The sequence below is a fragment of the Macaca mulatta genome, chromosome 20 (genome assembly GCF_049350105.2).
Source record: "Macaca mulatta isolate MMU2019108-1 chromosome 20, T2T-MMU8v2.0, whole genome shotgun sequence".
NCBI lineage: Eukaryota > Metazoa > Chordata > Mammalia > Primates > Cercopithecidae > Macaca > Macaca mulatta.
In genome coordinates this window covers 1,799,148-1,811,792 of record NC_133425.1, presented here as the reverse complement: position 1 = coordinate 1,811,792, position 12,645 = coordinate 1,799,148, and the positions used below count along the sequence as shown (strand labels likewise).

The 12,645-nt window shown below is 58.5% G+C and overlaps 2 protein-coding genes and 1 long non-coding RNA gene across 10 annotated transcripts in view; 2 read left to right on the top strand and 1 right to left on the bottom strand.

The window, feature by feature from the left end:
• RAB40C (RAB40C, member RAS oncogene family) overlaps positions 1-10,803 on the bottom strand; it is a 42,671-nt gene extending 31,868 nt beyond the window's left edge. For 4 of the 8 annotated variants that reach the window (XR_013411274.1, XR_013411273.1, XM_015125217.3 and 1 more), the window contains exons 1-2: positions 9,671-9,722; positions 9,356-9,528 (exon numbers count right to left, since the gene is read on the bottom strand). Coding sequence is in view for 4 of the 8 variants with exons in the window: in XM_015125217.3 (XP_014980703.2) it covers positions 9,356-9,497 (142 nt within the window). In the remaining 4 variants the exon portion in view is untranslated. Of the gene's footprint in view, positions 1-9,355; positions 9,529-9,670; positions 9,723-9,822; positions 9,937-10,026 lie in introns of those variants that run through there. The other 4 variants (XR_013411275.1, XR_013411276.1, XM_077984980.1 and 1 more) reach the window with 4 other exon arrangements.
• LOC144337779 (uncharacterized) lies at positions 6,592-8,358 on the top strand. Its single transcript, XR_013411283.1, has 3 exons — positions 6,592-6,730; positions 7,702-7,794; positions 8,225-8,358. It is a non-coding gene; the product is annotated as an uncharacterized LOC144337779 (long non-coding RNA).
• Positions 9,930-12,382, top strand: LOC144337774 (uncharacterized). The gene is made up of 2 exons (XM_077984984.1): positions 9,930-11,293; positions 12,259-12,382. The coding sequence occupies exon 1, from the start codon at positions 9,954-9,956 to the stop codon at positions 10,542-10,544; it is 591 nt and encodes a 196-aa protein (XP_077841110.1). The 5' UTR covers positions 9,930-9,953; the 3' UTR covers positions 10,545-11,293; positions 12,259-12,382.
• Positions 12,383-12,645: the final 263 nt, after the last annotated feature.

Genomic DNA, 12,645 nt, shown 5'->3' with positions numbered 1-12,645 from the left:
AGTGGTGCAATCTCGGCTCTCTGCAACCTCTGCCTCCCAGGTTCAAGCAATTCTCCTGCCTCAGTCTTCCAAGTAGCTGGGGCTACAGGCATGCGCCAGCAAGCCCAGCTAATTTTTATATTTGTATTTATGTACATATTTTTTGAGGCAGAGTTTCACTCTGTCACCCAGGCTGGAGTCTGTGGCGCAATCTCGGCTCACTGCAAGCTCCGCCTCCCGGGTTCACACCATTCTCCTACCTCAGCCTCCCAAGTAGCTGGAACTACAGGCACCTGCCACCACACCCAGCTAATTTTTTGTATTTTTACAGAAACAGGGTTTCACCATGTTAGCCAGGATGGTCTCAATCTCCTGACCTCGAGATCCACCCACCTCAGCCTCCCAAAGTGCTGGGATTACAGGCGTGAACCACCGCGCCCAGCCAATTTTTGTAGTTTTAGTAGAGATGGGTTTCACCATGTTGGCCAGGATGGTCTCAATCTCTTGACCTCGTGATTCACCTACCTCGGCCTCCCAAAGTGGTGGGATTACAGGCGTGAGCCACCACGCCTGGCCTTTTTTTTTTTTTTTTTTTTTTGTAGAGGTGGGGTCTCACTATGTTGCCCAGGCTGGTCTCAAACTCCTGGGCTCCAGCACCCCGCCTACCTTGGCCTCCCAAGGTAGGGAGATTGCAGGTGTGAGCCACCGCGCCCAGCCCTCTGCTCTTTTCCAAAGATGCTAAGCTGCGCTGGGCACAGTGGCTCATGCCTGTAATTCCACCAACTTTGGGAAGCTGAGGTGGGTGGACTGCTTGAGGTCAGGAGTTCAAGACCAGCCTGGCCAACACAGCAAAACCCCCATCTCTACTAAAAATATAAAAAATTAGCCAGGTGTGGTGGTGCATGTCTGTAATCCCAGCTACTCAGGAAGCTGAGGCAGGAGAATCACTTGAACCCAGGAGGCTCATGCGGTTGCAGTGAGCTGAGATTGCGCCATTGAACTCCACTCTGGGCAATGGAGCAAGACTCCGTCTCAAAAAACACAAATTAAAAAAAAAAAAGATGCTGGATGGCTGTCCCTCTCATGGGATGGGCATGTCTTTCATCAGGGCCAGTTTACGCAGCCAGGCCCCCATCACCCATCCAGGATTCGAATCCTTCCCAGTTTGGTTTGCAGACTCTGTTCACCGTAAAGACGGCGAAGGCTGTTCGGGCGCCGAGAGCCTCTGCTTCCACTCTGCCATCTGGGAATATGGGATCAACTCTTTCCTGCACCCTTTCCACAGCTCCGGGCCCCCCAGCACCAAGCCCTCCGCACACCGTGGTCAGAAGACCCTTCCACATGCCCCTGCCCACTACCCCCCTTGTCACCAGCACTAGGGCCTGGCTGCTCCTGAGCCCCTCCCATCCTGCCTTGCCTGGATCACCTCCCCTGCTACCTCCACGTGCAGCAGCTTGGTGGGCAGAGGCACTCAGGGTATCTGGTCGTTCCCTGGTCTTCTGTCCTACACCCATGGGTCCCTACCCCTCCACAGCACCAATGCCCTCGTCCCTCTAATTTCTGAAGGACAAATGTCCAGAAATCTCTGCTGTACTCAAAATCTTGATCTCAGCAAGAGAGAGCCGCAAACTGCCGGTATCAGAGTGCGCTGTCATCCCCAGGTTGGCTCAGAAGCCTCCTCCCTACGTTAGGCTCAAAGTGCGAGTGCAGTCTGTTGACGTCTGTTTACCATCGCTTTCAAGAGGACCGAAGAGGCCCCTTTTCCACCCAGCTCCTGCCCTGAGGATGCCCACAGACCACGGTCTTGGTAGGCAGGCCTTCTTCCTGCAGCTGCTCCTCTTCCCCACCACCTCCATAACGTCTGGTCCCTGACACCCGCCAGTGCCACAGTCTGCACATCCCTCTCCCGACCGCCCAAGAAGTCAACCCAGCCAGACAAGCAGTCTCCCCGCCTTCTCATATTGGTTCGGCAGCGCTCTCTGCACCAGGATGCTGGACACCGACACCTTTCCCTGCTTTCTCCAAATGCCCGGCAGATGACACCCTGGCTGACATGGCCCCTGGGCCCCAGAACAGCCCTCAGTGGGGTGTCATCTGTACCACACACAGCCCAGGGAAGGACCCAGCTGCGATGCAGCCCCTTCCTACTCTACGCCAGCTCACAGGGGCTCCAGACCAGGGTAGGGGGCAGCTTTTCCGGGACCAGCAACTTCGCACCTTCCCAGCTGCAATCTTCAAATAGAACAAGAGGCGAAAGTACCTGCAAGGACCCAGATCCCTCCCTTGTGTCCTTCCCGCCCACCTCTCAGCTCCCCCACGTGGCTTCCTTCCTGAAACACTTCAATTTAGCTCATCGTGCAAGCCACAACATGTGTGCTCAACCCAAGAGTCATCTGTGTCCACACCACCCTGCGAGAGACCTGGCTGGCACTGCCGTGCACCTGCCGTGCAAGCATTTGCCCTGCTACATGCAAGCACTGAGAGCAAGTGCTAACGACTGGAGGTGGACATTAACTCACTTGTCCAAAAGTTCTGGCATCTGGCCGCTGTACAAACTCAACATTAAATATTCTACCTACTAACTTACCAGTTTCCTGAAAATTTAAGTAAGGCCATGCCAGTCCAACTTATAAAACTGCACAATTAGAGGCCGGGCATGGTGGCTCACGCCTGTAATCCCAGCACTTTGGGAGGCCAAGGCGGATGGATCACGAGATCAGTAGTTTGAGACCAGCCTGACCAACATGGTGAAACCCCGCCTCTACTAAAAATACAAAAATTAGCTGGGCATGGTGGTGGGGGCCTGTAATCCCAACTACTTGGGGAGGCCGAGGCAGGAGAATTGCTTGGACCTGGGAGGCGGAGGTTGCAGTGAGCCGAGATCACGCCATTACGCTCTAGGCTGGGCAAGAAAAGCAAAACTCTGTCTTAAAACAAACCAACAAAATTCAGCACAATTAGCATAATTTAAACCAGACACACAATCAATCTCATAGTCCAGCACCCTCTCAGGAGGAGGTGGGTTTGTCTCCACAGCAGGGAGTTAAACAGAAGGAACCTCACCACACATGGATGAGTCCAGGAGGGGCTCTGGAAACCTCCAGAACCCAGTGGCCTGCTGCCCTCATTCACAGCTGGCTGTGGGAGCTCTCAGGCACAGCTCTGCTTGGTGCGACTGGCTGGGAGGGAGGGAGGAGGGCAGGAGCAGCCCGGCCAGGAGCCCAGGAGCCAGGGAGGGAGGGAAGGAAGGAGTGAGGGAGGCAGGAGCAGCCCGGTCGGGTGTGAGGGAAGGAGGGAGGGAGGGAGGGAGGAGCAGCCCAGTGAAGGGAGAACAGATGGGCTTTGGTGATGGTCTCCAGGAACAGAGCAAAGGTGGGAGGCAGCCCTAGGCCCAGGTACAGAGGGGCCTGCCCAGGTGGGTGGGAAAGAGACAGGGAAGAACAGGCAGTCCTGAGGGAAAGAGGACTGTGGCTTCAGATGTCATGAGAATACTGGACGCTTGACCCCCAACCCTGCCTGGTGGCCACCTTGCTTGCCTCTCCCAAGGCCCCTCGCATAGGCTGTCTTTGCCAGGAATGCTCTCAAAACCCGGATGACAAGTGGCACTCCCACTTGGGGAGCTTGGGAAGGGTCTGAACAGTTCGGTGACACCAGCAGCTCCTGCATCTGAGGGCCACTGGCCTGGGCTGCCCATCACAGGACTCGCTCAGGTGCGCCTCCTCCCGGAAGCCATCCCCCACGCGGCCGAGGCCCACATCCCTCCCATACACTTCCACGTGCTGAACCTCCTCCAGTCGGTCACACCACATCCTAAAGGTCCCTTTCTTATTTCTTCAAAAGTGTATAAAAGAAAAGACTCTCTATTTTGTTCTCCTTTGCACCCTCAGCTCCTGGCCCAGCATCTCGTAAAATGCCCAATAAATGACAGAACAAATGTCTGAAATGAGGGAGAAAAACTCGAGGGCTCAGGACTGGGCCTTCATGAGAAGTCCACAGCCAGAGCTGGGAAAAGACTGAGGGCAGAGCATGAGCAAGGCCAGGAAGAGAGAGGGAGCGAGGACCTGGTCCCAGCCAGTCAACAGAAGGCGGCGTCTCCGGGGCAGCATCCCACGCGAGACAAGGGCAGGTGTGAACCGATGCCCAGCGGGCGGCCAGTCGGAATTCGGGACATGAAGTCACTTGGGAGGGAGTAGGCTGCCCTCAGGCCTGCGGGACTCTGGGGTACGGGACAGCGTGCCCCCGGTGGGAGGCCCGGTACAGGCAGAGCTGGCAAGTCACAGGGTCCTGGCCATCTTGGAAAAAGTTATAATGAGCCGGGCGCAGTGGCTCACGCCTGTAATCCCAGCACTTTGGGAGGCCGAGGTGGGTAGATCACAAGGTCAGGAGTTCGAGACCAGCCTGGCCAACACAGTGAAACCCCGTCTCTACTATAAATACAAAAATTAGCTGGGTGTGGTGGCGGGCACCTGTAATCCCAGCTACTTGGGAGGCTGAGGCAGGAGAATCACTTAAACCCGGGAGGCGGAGGTTGCAATGAGCTGAGATCATGCCAGTGCACTCCAGCCTGGGCAACAGAGTTAGACTCCATCTCAAAAAAAAAAAAAAAAAGAAAGAAAAAAAGAAAAAAGTTATAATGACCCACAAAGTCCTACCTCCTGAACATGTAGGTTCCCAGATGCCGCCCGGGGTCACTCTGGGGCTGGGGCGGTCCTCTGAAGCTCGCGTCTCAGAAGAACTTAGTGTACATGGTGCAGCAGAAACAGGTGTGTGGCAGTTACCCCAGGCCCAGGTGGAGGTGAGGAGGAGGACGGGGGAAGAGCCATGAAGCCCCCCTGCTTCACAGGAGGTCTGCAGGGCAGCTCCTCCAGACCCTGAGCCCACCCTCGACAGCTGCTACCTCCTGAGCCACAATCCCTCGCCTGCACAATGGGGGTGGTGCTGCCTTCTCACAGGTGGCGGTGGGGGCTACATGGGGGCAGCGGGAAGCACCCACCAGTGCTGGCAGGCACTCATCACACGCTGGCAGCATTAGCTGTTACCATGGTGATCACCCCTGTTCCTCCAAGAACACCACCCTGCTGGAAAACCTGGCACCTCACGGAGGAAAAGCAAACCCCAAAATACTGCCCCAGAAAACGAGCAAAAACCTCGAGGCAGGTGGATCACTTGAGGTCAGGAGTTTGAGACCAGCCTGGCTGACACGGTGAAACCCGTCTCTACTAAAAATACAAAAATTAGCCAGGTACGGTGGCGGGCGCCTGTACAGTGAGTCGAGATTGTGCCACTGCACTCCAGCCTGGGGGACAAGTAAGACCCCGTCTCAAAAAAGAAAAAAAAGAAAACGAGCAAAACCCAATCAAGTGCAGGGGAAGAGAAGGGACTCCGGGCTGCAGTAGTGCCCAACACCAACAGCAGGCACAGGGAAGCCACGCACGGCTGTCCAGTCACCTGAAGACACACAGCTAGAACCTCCCGCAAAAGCCTCAGCTAGCCCTGGGGATAAGCAGCCGACAACACACACGTGGTTTTCACTCAGGACAATGAAACACAGAGGAGCCTCTGAAGATAGTTTCCCCTGGAACTGGCCACTTTGGAGCCGTGAACTTCAAGTCAGATGAGAAGAAACGTTTGTAACTGTTTGGAGAAAGCTCAGGGAGTTGAGAAGCTGAAGAAGCTGGGACTCCCGCACAGGGTGCCCTTGCTCCCATGGGCACAGCAGGCAGAGTGCGGCCCCACAGACATGTCAGTGGCCATCAGACCCCAACATCCACAGCAAACCGCGATGTCGGCCTTGCTATGTCCACAACTGCCTCCCTCCGTTTCTCCCCACAACTTGCCAGGCTCAAAGGACTGGAGTGTCACTCAGCAGCTTCCACCAACACTGACTCCCAAAGGAGCAGAGAGAGAAATAAAGTCAAGAGGATTAACCCCTTCTGAAGTCTTCCAGGATCTGGGCACACAAACCCTGACAAACGTGGCTGGAGGCAAACTGGCTCCCAGGAAGGTTTGTAGGGGACAAGGTACAGAGGGAGGAACTGCCTTAATCCAGGACCTTCTATGTCCTTCACAGAGCAGGAGCGGCCCGGCCACAGCAGGATGCTTCCTGGGCTTGGGGGAGGGTGTGCACCCCATGAGGGTGGTTCCTCAGGGCCAAATGGGCCCACCACCCTGGCCCACACCCTGGAGCCTGACTGCAGGGTCGCTCCCAAACTGAAGCTTCCTCCTTCCCACCGTGTGCACCACCCACGCTCCTGGGTCGCTCAGAGGCACTCTATGCCAAGGGCTCTGTTTTGTCCTGAGGAGAGCATGAAGCACTCCCTAAGATCACTGCTGGGTGTCAAAGAAAGGAAAACCTTTCCAGACCTAGAGATCCGGAAACCCAGCGCACACCCGCATTAGGGGACACGGAAGAGCTCACAGGGGCTCCACAGGTGCTGGGCGTGCAGTCACACGCCACTGCCTCAGGTGCCAGCACTAAGAAAAAGGTCACTTTGATGACTCATTTGTTTGTGAAGCTGGAGAGGGCAACGTACGCTCACACACCTGTCTGAGGAACGTGCTAGACAGGCAAGTAAGTGATCCAGTGTGAGCTGAAGGAGCTCTGGGCCATGCTGGAGCAGCAAGCCCTGCACAGAAGGGGCCTCCCTGCCACAGGCATCCACCACCCAGCGGGGAGCCCTGCAGAAACATGGAAGCTGGAAACACAGAAGGCACCTCACAATAAAGGAGAGAAAACAATGAAGGTTAACACGTACGTCCTTCCCACGAGGGCCAGAGACCTAAAGCTCCTGCTATAACTCTTTCAAAGGAGAATAAATTCTCAAGATGCTGAGTCCTGAGAACCAGCTGCTCCTGAGTTTCCGAGACCCCCGCAGCCCGCTCGGGAAATCCTCAGATCCACCAACTTCACCCTGATGAAGAGGGCTGGCCCCTGGGGTTGGCAAGCTGCCACCTGACCACAAAGACCTGCTCCTTGTGCTGTGCACGTCTTAACCTTGAGGCCTTAGACACGGGAAAGCGCATTCCACAGCCCAGAGGCGCTCCCTTTTCTGCTCGAGGCCACAGGACTCCCGCGGGGACCTGGAAGTATGCCCCGGGCCCTGAGAGCGCGTGGTGTCTTTCTGAGAGCGGACTCTCCCTCTGCTTCTGGTCCAAGCCACTGTGAGCCTCCAAAGTCTCTGCAAGCAGGCAGGTCTCCACATCTTACACAATACTGGCCCCACTTTAGCAAGCATGTCAGAGGAAGTGTGGCAATGCCCCGCAGCCCGACAAAGGGACAGGGAGGAACGAGGTCCTGTCTCTCCAGCTCCTCGCTGTGTGGTGCGGTTGGAGTCGAGGAGCGGCCAGTGTGGCTGAGCTGGCCCTCAGAAGCAAGCATTCATGTCCCGGGAAAACACGGACCCTGATGAAGCCCAGCCCTTCCCGTGCTCGTCTGAACATGCACAAACACGCACACCGCCAGCCTCCTGGGAGCGCACAGCACCCCTGGAGCCAGGCTTTAGAAGGCAACGCCACCTGCACCATCAGCTTGGCCGCCCACCACCTGAGTCAGGAGTTCCCAACTCTGAGACAGTCACCGTCAAGTGCAGGCCCGGGAGGCTGTGGCTGGTGTAGGGGCCTAACGTGTGAGCCCCCAATGCCCCTGGTGGGCCTTACACTTCCCCCCACCTAAAAATGGACCCAGAGCTCTTCCTCCCTGGCCCTTTTCAACCCCTCCTCCAGGCTGAGGCCAAGAGCACAAGCTTCCAGAGCCCCTGGTGCTGCTGCCCACTGCTGAAGCCGTGCCAGAAGGAAGCGCGCTCAGCGTCAGTCCAGGTAACCCCACACTCTGCCAACCCCTGAGTGAGAAAGTGGGGGATGCTGTGCCCACACTCTCAGCAGCCAAGGGCAGGCGACTCAGCAAACAGCAGACGCTCAGGGCAGTCAGACAGGACAGACAAGAGCCCAAGAAACAAAGCAAGGGGAGAGGGCAGGGACCAGGAGAGGTAAGTTCGCCAGTGTAGATGGCATTCCCTGAAGCGCAGATGGACTCTGGGGAGGCTGGATGCTGACTGCTCCCAGTTCATCTGGGGCCACCCAGGTCTTCTGGGGAAACATCCCATTCAGTCCAGGCCCCCATGAGGGGTGATGAGGACCACGCCATCTCACTGACCCTGTTAACCACTTTGCTATGTTGAATACCTAAATTAAGAGGCACGCTCAGGCAGGCAAGCCCCAGAGACGCGCTCTATCTTGTGTATTTTAGCCATGCAACTGGAAGTTAAAAACAAACGTTCAGGCCGGGCGCGGTGGCTCACGTCTGTAATCCCGGCACTTTGGGAGGCCGAGGCGGGCAGATCATGAGATCAGGAGATCAAGACCATCCTGGCCAACATGCTGAAACCCCGTCTCTACTAAAATACACACAAAAAATTAGCCGGGCGTGGTGGCGCGCACCTGCAGTCCCAGCTACTCAGGAGGCTGAGGCAGGGGAATCGCTTGAACCCAGGAGGTGGAGATCGCAGTGAGCCGAGATTGTGCCATTGCACTCCAATCTGGCGACAAAGTGAGACTCCATCTCAAAAAAATAAAAATAAAAAATAAAAAATAAAAAAAGAAAAATGCTCAGTAACTCATTACAGAGGTATTTTCTTCCAGCACAAAGTGTTGACTCCCTCAGCTGTAAGTAAATACCTCAGGGGAACAGTCTGCCTATAACGACCTGTCATCTGTGCATGCTCGAGACAGGGTCCCAAGAACAGTCCACCAGCACCTGCCACCAGACCTGGGTCCCTGACACCTTCCCTCAGACTCCAGATAATCCTAGACCCATGACACCTTCCCTTAGACCCATGATGCCTTCCTCCAGATCTATTACACCTTCCCTCGGACCCCAGATGATCCTAGACCCAACACACCTTCCCTTTGGCCCATGACGCCTTCTACTGGGCCCGTGACACCTTTCCCCAGACCCCAGATCCTGGACCCATTACACCTTCTCTCAGACCCCAGATCCTGCACTCATGACACCTTCCCTCAGGCCCAGGACACCTTCCTTCGGACCCCAGATGATCCCAGGCCCATGACACCTTCTCCAGGATCCATGACACCTTCCCCTGAGATCCTGGACCTGTGACACCGTCCCCCAGACCCCGGGTCCATGGCACCGTCCCCGCTGGGCGCGCCCCTCTGGTCCGTCCTCCTGCTCCCCGGCGTCACCTCGGGACTGGAGCCCGGGAACCCCGAAGCCGCCGAGCCACCGGGTCTGGAAGCCAGGCAAAGGCGTTCCTGGGCACGTTCGGCGGCGCTTGGAAGGGTCGGGCCGAGGGCGAGCTCCGCGCCCAGCTCGCCGGGCTCGGGCCCCGGGTAGCAGCGCGCGCCGCGGGCTGGGCCTTACCGTTACTGTAGGCGTACGGGGACTCGGCCGCGCCGTCCTGCAGGCTCTCCAGGATCTCGCCCTTGCCCACGTCGCTGTCGCCCACCAGCAGGAACTTGAGCAGGTAGTCGTAGCTCTTCACCGGGCTGCCCTGCGAGCCCATGGCCGCGCCGCCCGCGCCCCGCGCCGGCCGCCTGCCGAGGCACCGCCGGGTGAGGCCGCGGCGTGACAGAGCCCGCGCCCCGCACCTGCGCCCGTTGCGTCTGCCCCAGGGCGGCCGAGTGGGCGCGCCCGAAGCCCCGCGCCGGCCCCGCCCCGCCCGTCGCCCGGGCGCACCTCAGCCTCGCCGCCGCCCCGCCGCTTCCCGCACCGCCAGCGCCGCCGCGCTGCCTCGCCCCCGGCCGCGCCGCCGCCATTGGCCACCCTTCGCCCGCCCTCCCAAGCCCATTGGCCCATCCTCCCGTCCGTCACGGTTTCCCCGCCCTTACCGCGTCCTACACGGCGCCGCCAGGCCTCCTGTCGCACCGCCTCTTCGACGCCCCGCCCTGCCTTCCCGTCGTCACCATAGGTCGCCCGCCGTTCTCTTTCCCTCAGCCATTGGCCTGTCCTCCCGTCTGTCATGAACGCCCCTCCCTTTCCCACACGGCGTTGCGGAGACAGCGGACGCCGGCCTCATCGCCGTCGCCATTGGCCACTCGCCTCCTGCTTTCCCGGAACCATTGATTCGATTACAAGTTCACCAGGATCATTCCCTTCCCTGCGGCTGCCTCCCAGAGAAATCCCAGAGCCACCGGCCGCCCCGCCCCCGGTCCCCAACGCTGTTGTCCTCGCCCGCCCCCTCGCCGGCCGGCGCCGTTGGGCCGCTTGCACGTCCATCACGGCTCTGCTAACCCCGCCCCTTTCCTGCACGCTCGCCAATCAGGGGCTCGGAAGTCCAGGTTGTAGCAGCCCCTTCAACGCGCCGACAGGCGGCAGGATGCAGGCGCGCTCGGGCCGAGGCGAGGCGGCTGAGTCTGGGAAACGTAAGCCCCTCGCAGGCTGCGCCGCCTGCTACCGCAGAAACCTCGGCGGAGGCGGTGGGGTGGTCCTGGGCGTGTCCTCCCCAAGGCCGTGCGGCCAATCGGCGCTCGGCGGGGCGGAACTTCCTTTACGGGGCGGGGGCGGGACCTCCGTCCGGCGGCGGCGGGGCGGACCCTTGGGTCACCACTGAGTCTGCGAAGGCGCTGAGGTTCTGGGACCCCGCCGCGTCACCGAACTTGAGCCTTCCGCCCGGGGACGCGGCCGCCGCAGCTCGGGACGCGGGGAGCGCGGCCTGCGCGAGCTCAAGACCCGGCCTGACGTGCTCACCGCTGCAGCGGCGCCTCCTGGACGGGGACCCAGGGCCCGGACCGCACTCTTCCCGGGGGCGCCGCCGAGCGCTGGTCCCAGCAGGGCCCGGCAGTCGCAGGTGCGTGGGCGAGCGAAGCTGCCGCGTTCGCGGGCCCCGGCGTGGGGTCAGGGGTTGAGTGGGCACGTGGTTCTTTCTGGGGTGACGAAAAGGTCCTACAGTCGTGGGGATGGTCCTTCCGTTCTCGGTGAAGTTACTAAACGTCAGTGACTCTCGCAACGGGTGAGCTTTGTGATACGTGCTCTGCGCTCAGTAACGCTGTTACAGTAGTAAGTAAAAGCAGTAACTTCAGCGTCGACCCAGCGCAGCCCTCTCCAGACCGGGTGCGGAGCCTGTCTCTTCTGCCCGGCCGGCGAGGAGCAGAGCCCGGCAAGAACCCTCCTCCCGAGGGACCCCGACCCGGGTTGTGCCTCCGGGAGCAGGTGCTGTTCACACAGAGGGACGCCAGGACGGGCGGCCCCACACTTCCAGTGACCTCCCGCCCCCCTAGAGCTGAAGACACGGCCTTGACTAAGCGGCGACCACATGGACACACCAGTTTTTTCTTTTTTTTTTTTTTTTTTTGAGATGGAGTCTCGCTCTGTCGCCCAGGCTGGAGTGCGGTGGCGCGATCTCCGCTCACTGCAAGCTCCGCCTCCCGGGTTCACGCCATTCTCCTGCCTCAGCCTCCCGAGTAGCTGAGACTACAGGCGCCCGCAACCGCGCCCGGCTAGTTTTTTGTATTTTTTAGTAGAGATGGGGTTTCACCTTGTTAGCCAGGATGGTCTCCATCTCCTGACCTCATGATCCGCCCGCCTCGGCCTCCCAAAGTGCTGGGATTACAGGCGTGAGCCACCGCGCCCGGCCAGTTTTTTCGTTTTTGAAACAGGGCCCCCCTCTGTCGTCCAGGCTGCAGTGCAGTGGCGCGATCTCGGCTCACTGCAGCCTCTACCTCCCTGGCACAAGCGATCCTCCAGCCTCAGCCTCCCGAGTAGCTGGGACTATAGGCGCCCCCATGCCCCGCTAACTTCTGTGTTTTTTGTAGAGATGGTGTCTTACCAAGTTCCCCAGGCATTAACTGACCCGGAATCAACCTGGCGGGTCAGGGAGAGCCTCTTCTGCCCAGAGGTCACTGTGCCCGGACTCGAGCCCTGGCTGTGAAGTTCCTGGGCCCCTCACTCCAGGGATGGGAAACACCAAAGGCGTGATGTTTCCTCCTCGGTTTCTGAGGCTGCCTGGAAGCGGGGATAGTGGTGAGCAGCTGTCTCTCCCTTTCCTGAAAACGTAAATCAGAAACCCTTTCTGAGGCCAGGCACGGTGGCTCATGCCTGTAATCCCAGCACTTTGGGAGGCTGAAGTGGGTGGATCACCTGAGGTCAGGAGTTCTAGACCAGCCTGGCCAACATGGTGATAATCCCCTCTCCACTGAAAATACAAAAATTAGCTGGGCATGTTGGTATGTGCCTGTAATCCCAGCTGCTTGGAAGGCTGAGGCAGAATTGCTTAAACTCAGGAAATGGAGGTTGCAGTGAGCCGAGATTGTGCCACCGCATTCCAGCCTGGGCTACAGAGCAAGACTCTGTCTCAGGAAAAAAAAGAAAAAAAAAAGTGGCTCAAAAATAAACAATTAAAAATGTTCTTATGGTCTTCACAAAAATAAACTTTTTAAAAAAGAAAAAAAAGTAAAATGCTCTCCAGACCCAGCTGTGGGCCTCTGCTGCCTGGTTCCCACCTCCTGGGACAAGAAGGGGCCATCCCCTGGCTGATGAGGAAGTCAGGTTTTTCCCACTGGACCTGCCCACCACAGCCTGTGGACACAGCCCTGTTGGTGGGGACCTGTGGTTTGGGTTCAGGAATCTTTCCATAGGGTGAGATCCTCGGAAAGCTGCTGTGCCCTGTGACCTCCCAGCCTCTGAGCAGAAAAGCGTCACAGGGAACCTAGATG